Source organism: Nesoenas mayeri (genome assembly GCF_963082525.1).
Source record: "Nesoenas mayeri genome assembly, chromosome: 1".
Taxonomy (NCBI): Eukaryota; Metazoa; Chordata; class Aves; order Columbiformes; family Columbidae; genus Nesoenas; species Nesoenas mayeri.
In genome coordinates this window covers 65,701,709-65,715,933 of record NC_137541.1, presented here as the reverse complement: position 1 = coordinate 65,715,933, position 14,225 = coordinate 65,701,709, and the positions used below count along the sequence as shown (strand labels likewise).

The 14,225-nt window shown below is 48.7% G+C and overlaps 1 protein-coding gene across 1 annotated transcript in view; it reads left to right on the top strand.

Annotated features, from left to right (window-relative positions):
* Nucleotides 1-13,393, top strand: part of B4GALNT3 (beta-1,4-N-acetyl-galactosaminyltransferase 3) — a gene marked incomplete at both ends in the record, with an annotated part of 66,255 nt that extends 52,862 nt beyond the window's left edge. The window contains 14 exons of the mRNA XM_080353835.1: nt 126-193; nt 560-638; nt 1,066-1,132; nt 2,883-3,026; nt 3,442-3,551; nt 4,456-4,556; nt 5,829-5,905; nt 6,738-7,722; nt 9,287-9,585; nt 9,968-10,121; nt 10,977-11,049; nt 11,491-11,644; nt 12,348-12,474; nt 13,285-13,393. Of these exons, the coding sequence (XP_080209961.1) occupies nt 126-193; nt 560-638; nt 1,066-1,132; nt 2,883-3,026; nt 3,442-3,551; nt 4,456-4,556; nt 5,829-5,905; nt 6,738-7,722; nt 9,287-9,585; nt 9,968-10,121; nt 10,977-11,049; nt 11,491-11,644; nt 12,348-12,474; nt 13,285-13,393 (2,547 nt within the window). The remainder of the gene's footprint in view (nt 1-125; nt 194-559; nt 639-1,065; nt 1,133-2,882; nt 3,027-3,441; nt 3,552-4,455; nt 4,557-5,828; nt 5,906-6,737; nt 7,723-9,286; nt 9,586-9,967; nt 10,122-10,976; nt 11,050-11,490; nt 11,645-12,347; nt 12,475-13,284) is intronic.
* Between the last annotated feature and the right edge of the window lie 832 nt (nt 13,394-14,225).

Below are 14,225 nucleotides of genomic sequence, written 5' to 3'. Positions count from 1 at the left end.
ACAGGTTGTGGATCTCACAAACAACTTACCAGGAGGAGTAGCTCAATTTTCCCTCTTTATCACTTCAAGTGCAGTAACCAGGGAAGAAACTCATATTAACTAGAGTGTTTTCTGTCTCTTCACAGACAGGGAAGGAGTGGACCGCGCCAGGGGAGTTTGGGAAATTTTACAGCCAGCAGTCAAAGATGGTGAGGTGAGTGAGCAGAGCCCCTCGCTCCCAGTCACCTCTGCACATGGCCAGGAAATTACAAGGACAAGGAACTACTCCTCCCTACCTTACTGCCCTGGAACTGGCCAGGTTTCCCAGATGCCAAAACCCAGCAGGCAATACAGAAAGGGATTTATTCAAAATTCACTGAGAAGGGTATGGTGTGCTCCAGGTGCACAAGTGAAGCTACCTATCTCACTGTCAGCATCTGGATTTTCTTGGCAGTCCTAACCCTGCTTACCCTGAGAATCAGGTTGTTTCATGGGTGTGGTTGCCTTCCATTCGTCGTCTGCTGACAAACTAAGACATATTCCTTAATGCTCTTGGTGACAGGTACATTTTTCTTCACAGGTTGTCAGCTGCAGGCAGGTACTATTTTGAGGTGCTGCACAAGCAGGATGACAGAGGGACAGACCACGTGGAAGTAGCGGTGAGTCCGTGCAAACGGCCATGCTGTGTATGTGTCCCCACAGAGCTCAGGAATGGCATTTGTAATAATTGACCTCCTTTCCCAGGCTCCAGCTCCTCTTTGCATGAGAAATATCTAATCCCTCCCAGAGCCCTTACCTACTTCTATGTGGGATAGTCCTGGCTACATGTCAGGAGTCTTTGCTTGCTTGGGATTGTTCTGCCCTCTCTGATCTCTTGTGCAGCTCTTTGTCTTTTCCTGCTTTGGATGTGTTCCCTGGGATCTCAGCTTATTCCCAGTCTTCTGCTGCTAGGTAAACTCCATCATAGCAAGGAGAAAGAGGAAGCTGTGAGCCCATCTGGTGAAAAAAACATCTTGTGCCTGTTCTTTCTGTTCAGGCTTGGTTAACTCCATAAGCACTTCATTTTCATGTGTTTCTCTGTTCCAGTGGAGACTGAATGACCCAGAAACGAAGTTCAAAGTCATTGATTCCCAACACCTCTCCCTTTTTGCTAGTAAGTATCTTCACCACAGGTTTCCCCAAGCACCTCCTCATTCTTCCAAAATGTATCAGGGGTGTTTCATCATGAATCATAGTCTAGGCAAATTCCATGCATACAGATTATTACACGAAAGAAGTGGAGGCAGGGCGGGAGAGGGACCTTAGGACAAGAGGTCCATTATTAAATAACAGGTCATTATTAAATATAAGTGAATTGGAAGTAGGACTGGAACATTATTTCAGGGAAATATAGGGGCAGTGAGGAAAGGCGGAAAGGAGAGTCTACAAGGGTGAGAACTATTCCAGAGGTGAGAGTAACACAGGACCGAGGTTGCCTGCAGAGATCTAGTGGGGACATGAGGGTTCGCTGGCAGCTGGACGTGACCAGGGAGAAGGGGCCACTGCAGCACTTCCAGGGGATTTCACTCTGGCTGCTGGACACAATGGGAAACACCAATGACATTGGAGGATGCTGCTTCCTTCTATATCAGCCTCAAGTCTCTTCAAGTTGCTGCTGGGTTGCAGCAAGCTCATCAGCCCAGTCCCTCCTATTTTGTAAACCCTTCTTAGCCCATTGAGTGATACCTTTATCAATTAAGGAGCTCCTTAGTCCTGTTTACCCTTACCAGGCTTTGTCAGCATCACTTCCCTCTGCCAGCGTTCTCCCTTTCCATATCTTCCACCGTTACCTTCCAACATCTCTGGGCTTTTTTCCATGTAAACACTTTTGCCCACGGAGGACTCCCTGGTATAATTGAGTTATCTGTTGGCTGTGTCTTGGATCGTAACCTGCTGCTGTATTTTCTGGAACCTGCCATTTGTCCAGGACTAGGCTTTCCATTAAGTCTTCTATCCCCATCTTTTTTCCTTCTGTTTTCTTCGTATTAATTCCCCGTAGAAGGGAAGACTCACATCCCAGAAGATCCCTTCATGGTTGTGCACAGTTCTGCAGTCTCATATTTATCTGGCACCTTCTGCCCATACAGTGTTTCCTTATTCCATATCAGCCTTTGACTGTATCACGTAATCCCATTCCTTCAGGGTTCCCATGTTCAGGATGCAGAAGTAGCTAACAGCAACTCCAGTGCCCTTGTCAGCATGTTGCCTTTCCCTCCTGGGTATTTATTCAATTCCCCTCATCCCAGAGTAAGATATATAGGGACATTCAGCACCCAAGACAAAACAGAACCAATATCCAGTCTTAAATTTAAGCTTCCCTTTGCTCCTGGCTTACTGTAGGTCTCCATTCCCTTGCTGGAGCATCATCCTCCTCAGCCACTGAAGGCCTGACCCCAGGGTCCTGCTCCTTTTCCAGCATAGGAGAAAGTTCTGCTCCTCAAGTTTCTCCTCCCTTTCATCTTTTTTATCTCCTTTTAAAATAAATTTAATGCTAATAATTCAGATATGTCCAGTAATTCCTGCCAGCATGGGGCTTCTTCAGCACACCACTGCTAGTGTGTGCAAGGCAGGAGGTCATTTTTATCCATTACTCATCACTGTGTTTGTTTGCTTTCACTGATAGCCACGTTCCTACCCCACAGTGTCTCTATTTCCAGCTTTCTGAGTCAAAGCCTTTCCTTCCCACGGTGTCTTTGCAGTGAAGCTCCTGATCAGCACCATTTAGGCATTGCTACGAGAGAGACAGCATAGCTGTCATGGATTCAATGCTATTTAGAAATGACTGACACTGAGAAAGGGCATTTTTTTGGGACAAGGAATGAACTAGCCCTTCCTCCTGCTTCTGTTCTCTCTCTGGTTTCTAGATGAGACGCTGTTAAAGATGGATGAGGTTGGGCACATCCCACAGACGTTGGCCAGCCACCCGAGCCGGCCTGCTGACAATGCAGGCAGCAGGGCACACCCCGCTGACATGCTCAAGCCTGATCCCCGGGACACTCTTTACAAAGGTAAGACTTGCAAAGCCATTGAAGGATGTTGCTGCAGCCTGTCACAGCACGTGAGATAGCACAGCTGAGAAAGATTGTCCTCCTATGCCACTGTTAGCAAGAGCCATGCTTTTTTGTCCTCAGTGCAGAGGAGAAGGGCAGCAAACAATATCGGTCACTGCAGGACACAAAGCACGGACTAAACCCAGCTTGTCCTTCTTGTCATCCAACTCAGATGACATCCACGGGCATAATATTTTAGTGTAAGTTCTGTAGAGCAATGTAAAGAGATGAGCTGCACAAGGTAGTTTGCTTTGTGTGTCTGTTAGTATTTTACATGGATAAATAGAAACCAGGCACAGAAGTAGGTAAGCTGGTGCATGGATTACAGCAGAGCTTCTCCGGCAACACTTGCCTATGTGTTTCTTCTTCTCAGTGCCTCTGCTCAGCAAGTCTCGTGTGCGCCGAGCCTTACCAGATTGCCAGTACAAGCCCAGCTACCTGGTGAATGGATTCCCTCTGCAGCGCTACCAGGGACTCCAGTTTGTAAGTTTTACTCCTTGAGCAAATACTTGCCCAGGGGAATGCAAGGAGGAATGAGGGAGACCCCATTAACAGTGGGGCCTCTTCATTGATATGAAGCTCCTTGGCAGATTTGACCATCTGCTGATCAGGTCTGTGCATCCTAATACATGCGAAAGGGCTACAACAAGAAAAGGGAGATGGGCACTACGCACTGCTCACAGGTCTCATTGTGGCACAAGTGTGTGTGTCTTACAGAGCCCCTCGGACCTCAAACCAAAGAGCTGAGCTTGCCCTCACACAGACCCTCACAATGGCTGAAGATTTTTTTCTCCATGGGGTGAACTGTATTCCGTGTGGACTACTAAATCCCCTGACAAGTTTAAAACTGGTCTTCAAGGGGATCTCACGTTTGTGGGGCATGCAGTATAGCAGGGATTAATCCCCTGCATAGCAGAGTAGACTCTGAGATCTGCTGGGGACAGGTCACCAGCACAGTTTGCCCTCCCTGGATGCCAGGACAAGCCTACACTCTCTGGGGCACTTGAATCCTGGGCAGTCCCAGCTCCTTCAGCCTTGCCTGGAGGTCTCCCCACACAGTTTCTGATCCCCTGCATCTCTTCAGGAGGACTTGCCCACCTCTCTCACAGCTAGTTCCCACTCTGTTATAGGACTTAAATGCACAGAGATGGAGGGACAGATGCTAAGAGAGAGAAAAAAGCATACCCCTACACACATCCCAGCACGTTTCCTTCTGGTTTTTGTGCACACAACCTGATACCGGGTGCCTTGGAGATGCAAATAGTTAGTGAGCAACCCCTGCTCCCTCTCTAAAGGGCTGGCCACCCTACATCCATATCTGGGTCACCTGATGACTGATATCTGGCATTTATGAGGGTTTTACTTTATTTTGATCCTTTTTTTCCAGGTTCATTTATCCTTTGTTTACCCAAATGATTACAGCCGCCTGAGCCACATGGAGAAAGACAACAAATGTTTCTATCAGGAGAACCCTCATTACTTGGAAAGGTAGGATGCTGCAGATGCAGATTACTAGCAGGGAGGAAGGAGATGGTTTGAAGGTTGGAATTGGGGTGGAATTTCATATTCATTTCTGTAGGACTCTCTTAATTCTTAAAGATCCCCTAAGTCTTATAAAATATGAAAGCATTTGTAGTTCCTTTCAATAACCTATGCTGCCTTTAAGTGAAAATACGTTTAGGTCTCAAGGGAAAACTGCTGCTGCTTTTCTTGCTCTATTAACCCAGAAGCTGGGTCAGAGCATGTTTGTTCCACTACATCAGGGAATGCATTTCCAGCAAACTTAGCCTGCCAGCAGCTGGAGCCTCCTGATGGCTGTCGCTGTGAAAGCCAAACCATGCTCACCACCAGGCATCTCTCCAGGGGAATAAATGCATGTCATTTGTCTTCACCGGGGTCTGGCTCCCAGCCGTGGCCCTGTGAGGGAGCCGCCACTTCCAAGGTTCCCCTGTCACAGGCAGACACCTTGTGTGAGGACCTTCCTCCATTCGGGAGGGCTTTTTTTGCAGGATAAGGAGAGTCAGTTTTCTGGTGAGATAACTGATGGTGGCCTCCCTGTGCTCAAGATCTTCTTCCTCCCTACAAGACTATTGTGAGGGCTGGAACAACAGATCGTACTGTAGGTTTGGGAGAGGACTCCTGGGACTGGGGTTCATAGTGAAGGTGCCACCCAGGTTTATTGCTTTGACAATTCATTTGTATTGTGACAACATTTGGGAACTGGGAGCCCATTTTTGCTTGGCATCAAGCACACATGGAGGGAAACAGTCCTGGAAATCCCTTCTGAAAGCTTGAAGCACAGACATATGAGGACAGCACACAGCACATAGCGTGGTGCGAGAGAGGAGAGAGGAAGATCATTGCAATTACCTGCCTGAGCTGCTTTTGCAGCATGATGACTTGCGTTTGTGAGCACTACATCACAAGTGAGCTTTTAGGGGCAGTTTAAGGGAGGCTAAAGGAATGTTTCAGGGTATTATATTGGGATTTCCTCTTGTGCTTATGAGAAAATGTCTGAGAGACTAGGATGATAAGCAAGGAAAGCTGATGTCTTTGACAGTGCAGAGTAAGATTTGATTGCCCAAAGATTTGAAAGATAGGGATGATGGTGGTCTATGACTTGCTGAGAAAGGGGGATCTAGAGATACTGGGCAGATGTAATCAGAGTAATGGTCCGTTACTTCTATGGCAGTGGCCATAATTAATTTGAGAGGGTAAAGTGATTTTCATCAAACTTGAATTTTACCCTTCCCTCTGCAGATTTGGATTCTACAAGTACATGAAAATGGATCGGCCAGAGAAGAGCTTGGACTCTGGAGAAAAGACAGAGCAACCAGGTAGGGTCCCTAATGTCAGAGCCCAGAGGATCCTTTATCACTTTTGTGTGTGATCTTCCAGGATCAGCTGAAAGAAGCTGTTGACTTTCTGAACCAAGCAAGTCACAGCCCTTCCCTGCCATATTGCTGTGGCTGGGAGGAGAGTTTTGCTGCCACTTTCCCTTCTGTTAAGGGCAGGTTGAGAGGTCACCAAACAATGGGCTGTAGTGGACAACATGTCAAGCACCTCTCAGGCCCACAGCTTAGCTGAGGTGCAATTCCAGCAAAAATGTGCGCAGAAGTGACAGAGCCAAAGGTCTGCAGTGTGGCACCCTATGCTCACACCTGCCCTGCAAAGCTATGGCCAGACCAACAGCCAAAGGCAACGCCAGACCCTTCAACAGCCTTTGGGAAAGCTGGCTAAGAGGTACAGAGGAGGCTGGTACCAACAAGAGCACAGCTCCTGTATGTGAGAGCATCCCTGTCCGTCTGAGCAGGAGGCACAACACTGAGATGAACTACAGAATAATAAAATCATTTTGATTGGAAGAGACCCTTAAGATCATCGAGTCCAACCATAACCTAAATCTGGCACTAAACAATATGCCTAAGAACCTCATCTAAATGTATTTTATATATCTCCAGGGATGGTGACTGAACCACTTCCCTGGGCAGCCTGTTCCAATGCCCGACAATCCTTTATGTGAAGAATTTTTTCTCAGTGTCCAATCTAAACCTCCCCCTGGTACAACCTGAGGTGAGAAATAGCTGCCACTGGCAAGGCGGGTGCCTGGGATAGGACAGGGAAGGCAGCAGGAGGGTGCCAGAGATATAATTGTGATTATTCCTGCAGGCTCCCAGGAGGGGAATCTGGATGACCTGCAGTACGTGGAGCAGGATCTGGAGAGTACTAGCCCCCCTGAACACCCCAGCATGGGGAGGGCAGAGCTGGCAGGCAACACTCCCAGCAGCATGGTCGGCAGCGATAATGTCCCTGAGGACTATTCCCTCCGGGAGCATCGTCGGCTCCTCTCGGTGATGGGTGATGACGTAGGAATGGGGCCACAGAGGAGGAGGACCAAGAGGTCTGGTGTTAAATCAGCCACAGCGGCCCCTGCCAACCAAAGCCAGGCTGGCCTAGAGGGGAACCCAATAATGAAGAGACCCCGTTTAAAAGCTGGTGTCAAAGACAACTCCAGGAGTCCTCCGCAGCACACCAGGGCTGTCCAAGGAAGAGCACCAGTCAAAACGGCAAACCCTCCTTTCAGGACCATGTCTCAAAAGCAGAAGCAGCCTCTTGGTCACCTCAGGGACTCAGGGGTGACAATTCCCAAAGGGGTGAGACCTCGAGGAGACCTCAGCACTGCTAAGGGTGGGCTGAAGCCAGCAGTCACCGTGGCAGCCAGGAGAGGAGGACCAGTCTCTGGCAGAGCTGGCAGACATGCTGTGAGCGCTGGGCTGCCTCAGTGGCTGAACCAAGCGGAGTCCAACATTGCTGAGCAAAACGTGGCCAATGATGGGGTCATGGGCGAGGAAGAGGCACAGGTGGCATCTCCTGTGAAGGGCAAGTCTGGACCTATGGCAGCAGAAGAGGAAGAGGAAGAGGTAGATGGGGAGCTAGAGGAGGAAGATGAGGAAGATTTTGATTATGTACCAGTGTTTGACCAGGCAGTGAACTGGGAGCAGACCTTCAGCATGAGCAACCTGGACTTCCATATGCTGCGCACAGACTGGATTGACCTGAAATGCAACACGTCAGGGAACTTGCTGCTAAGAGAAAGTGAGGCCCTAGAAGTCACACGGGTCTTCCTGAAGAAACTCAACCAGAGAAGTAAAGGGTAAGACATGGTGTAAAAATGAAGGGACGGTGTCCTGGAGGTGGTGTACCATGCTGCACAGGGAATACCTGTCATGTTAGGAGCTAGTGGGAATCAGAGGCTAAACTGGGTGTAGGAAATAAGACTTCAGGTAAGGAATCTGTGTAAAAACCCAGGTTTAAATACCTCTTTTGGTTGAGGAATGGGAATTGTTGGCCACCAAAGCATGTCTGGAGGCTGAATATTGCCCTCAAATAGCTAGTGGCAGTAAACATGAAAGACTGGAAGTTTCCATCCAGCTGGCTTCACTGACCTTTTGCTGGCTTCCTCCTTGCGCAGTGTAGGTATTGAGAGCACAAAGGAGCATTTTACCAGCTGAAGGCTAAGAAACCCTGCTGATATGAAGTAGGACTGGAGCTCCTTGTGCTTGTGGTTTGATAGCTGCCACATCTCAATTTGAGAATCATTTAGGACAGAGGACCAGAAGGGACCTATCACATAATGTGGATCGGTACACTGATCTCAGAGACAACCAAGTACCCTACACTGTTACCTGAATGTGTGCACCTCTGTCTTAAAACTAGCTGGATTTCTAGATCCTAGTACTGATTTGGCAAGATGTCTGAGCTCCTCATTTCTCTGGTGACCTACTGGAGATCTGGTACTCTGTTTTTGTATGGTCTTGATGCGGTTCTTTTTCTTCTTAAGACTTACCATCTTGATTGCCTTTCTGGCAAACAGACGTACCTTCTCTGAGCCTCTATAAGCCAAACAATCCAACTCCTGACCCTTCTGTTGAGTGAGCCTCTATTTCCATGATTTTATCTGTCCTTCTCTGTGCAGGTTTCAGTTTGGGTTAATTTCCTGTACATAAGTGACCGGTATCCTGGATGTTTGGCAGAATGGGTGTTAGTAGTTCCCAGTCCCTACTGGAAGTAGCTCTAAAGCCACATCTTAAGATTGCATTTATTTTTTCAGGGTCAAATCCATCACAGTCATGGGGTAACTGATCAGTGCACACAACCTTTTCTCTGCATTTTTAACTGATGAGTATCCATTTTATAGCAGAAACTCATGTTATGATCCAGAAGGGCATGACCTGGGATTTCATCCTGTTTTGGCCATTCTGAACCTACAGGTCACTCCAGTTTTTACTGTATGATTGCTCAGTCCTACTCCATAGTATTGGCTGGTGAGCTGTCATCAACCAACTTCACTAGCCCAAACATGCTCCTTGTGCCAAGATTGTTGTAGGAGGTGTTGAATACACTCACTATTACCAACCCTACAATCATTCAGACACATTTGTTATTTTCTGTGTCACCTTTATTTCATTTCCCTTGCCAACTATTTTCTCTTGGCTGGAATCCCAGATCTAATCCCACATGCTTGTGGATTTAGGAAACAGGTGCTAAACCTTCCCGGGGGATTTTGGAAGTGGTGCAGCAAAGCAACGGGGAAGCTGGGGACAAAAAGGTTTGTGTTAGCCAAGAGGAAAGAGCCTGGCAGAACTGAACAGGCTGGAGGTGGGAGAGATATGGCTGGTGTATGGGGGACGTGCCCACCCCAACTGTATCTCCTGCAGGCGGTTCCAGCTGCAGCGTATCGTGAATGTGGAGAAACGCCAGGACCGCATGCGAGGCAGCCGCTACCTGCTGGAGCTGGAGCTGCTGGAGCAGGGAGAGCGGCTCGTCCGCTTCTCCGAATACATCTTTGCACAGGGCTGGCAGGGCGTTGGCAGGGATGAGGAGGAGGAGAGGAAGATGAGGAACCTGGCGTGGGGTCGCCAGCGGCACCTGATGTCTGTGGTGAATGAGCCAGAGCTGTGCTGGCCCCAGGGCTTTTCCTGGAACCATCGTGCTGTGGTTCACTTCGTGGTGCCAGGTAAGGGGGACCTGCCTTCCTGGGACATCCAGGGGTGTGGCACGATGGGCGCTTCCCATGGGGGTAGTGCTGAACAGTGGGTCTGGGCCAGCCTCAACTGTCTCGTTTGGGTCACTTCCCATTTCTGTTCTCTCCAAGTTAAATCCCCTCAGAAATATGACTCTTATAGAATGTAAGTTCAAAGAAAACTCCCGTCACACTCTGGGAAAGAACCCACGCCGACTCGTGGGCTCTTTGGTCCAGGTTTTCAGTCTGGCCCTATTTCAGCATCCCTGCAAGGTTAGCAGGGCTTAGGGGAGGCAGGGAGCCTTGCCTGTTGAGAAGCCATTCTATCTTTGAAATCAGTTTTGCTTTGGTTCTCTCCCTCTTGCAATATAACCAGTGAAAAACCAGGCACGCTGGGTGCTGCAGTTCATCTCTGACATGGAAGAGCTGTTCCGAGTCACTAAGGATCCGTACTTCAACATCATCATGACGGACTACAGCAGCGACGACATGGATGTAGGGAAGGCTCTGAAAAGGTCTACCTTGCACAGGTGAGAGGACTGCCTGGTCACACAAAGCCACTCATGGGCATATGCCTGCACACACAGCACGTCTGCCAGCCTCTGTGTACTGACCAGCCACAGCCTCGTGCAGCTGGAAACCACACCTTGCACTTATATGTGCATATCATAGAATCATAGATAATCATAGATAATCATGGAATGTCCTGAGTTGGAAGACACCCACAAGAATCACCAAGTCCTATTCCTGTCCCTGCACAGGACAACCCCACAGTTCACACCATGCATCTGAGAGTGTTATCTGGTCAGTGTTCTAATGTACATACATGTATACCGCATATAATAGTGTTATAAAAATGCAAGGCAATACCTATTGCAGTCATCCATCCAGATGCATCCCTTTTCTCTTGGCTTTGGTTCAAGTTTGCAAGAGAGGACAGGAAGCAAGTCTTGCAGTGATGGGGCAGAGGGAGGACAGAAAAGACAGGAAAGCTGTGAGAAATGGGACAGAGAGCAGAGAGACCTCTGGGGACTCCACTTGCTGGAATAGCTGTCTGTCTCACTCTACTCTGACCTGAAGCAGCCTTGGCTGGTCCTTCCATTTATGTGCCAAGGGTTCCCTGTAACAGATCTAGGATAGAGTCGGACTAGAGCTGAAAAGACTTTTGCTAGGAACTAACCATCTCCTTAATGCAAGAGTGGGAAGACCCTTGGAATACACTGGGAAGTTCAGCAGCCTTGAACTTGCATACTTGCACAGCAAAGGCTTTTCTTCCTCCTTGCGAGGGCGCGTGGTGGTGAGGGGCAGCTGCGCAGTGTGATGCCTGCCCTGTACCACTTGCCAGCCTGCATGCACTGAACTTTTCTTTCCTGTCTGACCCACAGCTATCAGTACTTGAAGCTGACGGGGAATTTTGAGCGTTCTGCTGGGCTACAGGCAGGGATAGACCTTGTGACGGTAAGCCTGGGGAACTTGAGGTGGACAGGAGGGTTTCTAGTATGTCTCTGGCGCTACCTCTTGCCTTTCTTACTGAACACACTTTCTTAGGGAAGGGAATAGCCTGTCAGATCAGTAGATGTGTTTCCTGTCCCTCTAGAGTAAGAGCCTTACCCCTTACTCCAAGAAACTTGTGGTCCGTTCAGTTCTTGGCCCACCTGCTGGGACTATCAGTAACAGCAGTTTTGTGATACTGCCTCTGCCAGATGATGGTCATAATATTCCATACCTGTCATTGAATATCCACTCCATGGCCATTTCGCCAGCCCCTAGGATCTCAATTTCTGATCAAGAAACAAATGGCTATTTAATTCACTCCCATATCTCTGTCTTCCCGCCCTTCAAGAAAAATTTACTCAAAGTCAACCTCTTTTTTTTCCCAACTGGTGTGGTTGGTTCTAGGACCCACATAGCATCATCTTCCTTTGCGACCTCCACATCCACTTCCCAGCTGGAGTCATTGATTCGATACGGAAGCACTGTGTGGAAGGCAAGATGGCCTTCGCGCCCATGGTCATGAGGCTGCACTGCGGCATGTCCCCACAGTGGCCTGACGGTGAGAGAGAGTCGAGCCGCTTCAGCTCAAACCTTGGGGAATAGCGGGAGAAGGACGGTGCATGTAACCTCTGGGTTTTTTCCTCTGGTGCTGTCATGATCTGGAGCTTAAGGTAGTTCCAGGGCCACTAGATGAGAGTGTATTAGATAAAGGATGGGGTTTAACAGTGTCAAGTACCTGGAATTTGAGGTTGAAGAGCCTGTAGAGCCCTTTATGAGATGTTCCTCCTGGTCACCTCCTAGGGCTTTCTGTGGATTTGAGGACCCTGGAAAACCCCTCCTCCATTTCTCTCTTTTCTTAGTGGGCGCAGCCTGTCCTGAGGAGAACTGGTAGCCTGGGAGTAGGGGAAACCAACCCAAGTCAGGGGGAAGAAAGTAGCATACATCATCTGGGTGTAGGATTTCCTTTAGATAGTAGTGACCATCTTGAGCCATCCCATCATAAGGACAACCCTTTGAAGCTGGGACAGTCTGAGTATATTAGGAACTATGCTGCCAGACAGGAGATGTGAGAGGCTCTGCTATCAAGTCCATAGGGCAGCCCTTGCTGTCTGTCTGCAAGCCTTTCTCACTTGCCAAAGCTTTAATATAGTTGGCTCTGCGTTGAGGCTAAAAGAAGCTTGAGTCTCACTCCAGTAGCCATGCTGGAGTCATCAGTGGTTCGAAGCACCAACGTACCTATGCCTCTTTTGTGTTGTCTTCAGGCTACTGGGAGGTGAATGGGTTTGGTCTCCTGGGCATATACAAGTCTGACCTGGACAAGATTGGAGGCATGAACACAAAAGAGTTTCGGGACCGCTGGGGAGGAGAGGACTGGGAACTCCTGGACAGGTAGGCATCCATTGTCAACATTCATGCGTTTGCGGGGGGAGACGCATTAGATCCTGGAGGACCAAGGACCAGGGGAGGGGTGATCTGAGGAGACTGAGGTGACTAATGCCACCATAAGCTTAGTCAGTGAAGGAGTGTCTTTGAGCATGTCCTGACCTCAAGTCTAGTAGGCAAGTGGACCCAAAATACACTACTACAGCCACTGAGAGGAGTTTCCTGGTGCCTTCCAGCTACATTGCTGGTTGGCTATGCGCAGATCAGGCACTGGTGATCTTGAAGATATTGTCTTCTTCAAGCAGTGTAGCACACTGGGGTCTAGTTTGGCTCCCTCAGGCTTCCCATACTACATATAGCAATTGCCCAGAAGAGAGTCTGTCAGAGAGACATGTAAAGATCATGAGGTACATTTACAACTTCTGAGAAGTTTATGATGAGGGATATCTGCTGGACGAATCCTAGGCCTCTTGGTTTGTAGTTCTAGGTTTTGGGACCTGTCCTGTCTTTTCTGTCAGATATCAGCAGAAAAGAATAACATCACCAGCAATCCCATGTTGCCAGCTGTCTTTCCTCCTAGCCTGGCTTGTGCAGCCTGCTCCTGACCAGTCCTTCTCTCAAGGGTCTATGAACACTCAGCAGGTGTCATTAGATGTCTGCTTATGGATATGAGATGCCTCTGAGCTGTTCTGGGCTCTTCAATCTGATTGCAGTCTCTTGACAATAGAACAACTGAAAAGAGATTTCCTGGGGCTGGGCCCCTCGGAATCTTTGTGATCAAGTTTTACCTAAACCTGCCCTTCTCCTTTCTGCCAGGATCTTGCAGGCCGGGCTGGAAGTGGAGCGTCTCTCTCTGAGAAACTTTTTCCACTGGTTTCATTCAAAGCGAGGCATGTGGAACCGGCGCCAGCTGAAGACACTGTAGCCTTCAACCCCAAAGCCGCCTGGAAGCGCCATCCACCTTCTTGTCTCGACATGCACTTCATCGAGGCCACACAGCCGAGCGCACAAACTCTTCCTCTGCCTCCAGAGCCCTCTGATGGGATGGCACAGCTGAGGAAGGGATGGTCAGGTTGGGGAAGCGGGAGCTTCTCCTGTGAGCCATTGCATCCAAGATGTGGGATCTGTGTCTTAAGAAGGCGTGCGGGGGAGATGTCACTGAGGGAAAGACTTGTATGTCCTGCTGTGCAGTCAGGCGGATGGTGCAGTGGGAGAGGTGCCATATTTCCTGTTGAGTCTTGGCGTGATGCAAAACAAACACCAATCCCAGCTAAGCCTATAATTGTTTATTTATAGTGACACAGCTTCTCTTTCAATACTTGAAGGAAAAAAAAAGAGGAAAAAAAAACAACAACCCTCCTCATCTCCCCTCCTTCCCCATGTCTTCAGCATCCATGCCTTTGGACAGAGAACCAAAGTAAGTTCTCTGAACTGTTTTGTGTCCACGTGCCCATGTGCTGACCCAAGGCAATCTGGAGGTGGAGGAGCTGATAAGCACTTTAGGCTGCTGGTGCTTAGACGTTTCTCTGTGCTTTTCATTTTAGTAATTATGAAAACTTGTGCTCATATTCAGCAAATTATGGGCCATGGATGGAGATGCAAGTACACCTCCCATATGAAAGCCACGTTTGCCTGCAGCTGGGCAAGGTGGCAGGGGTTGATGTTCAAACTCCACCTAAATTATTGATCCACTGCCTGAGGGTAGTGGAGGGGTTACACAGAGAAACTAGCAGGGCATCTCAGGAGGAACTTTGCAG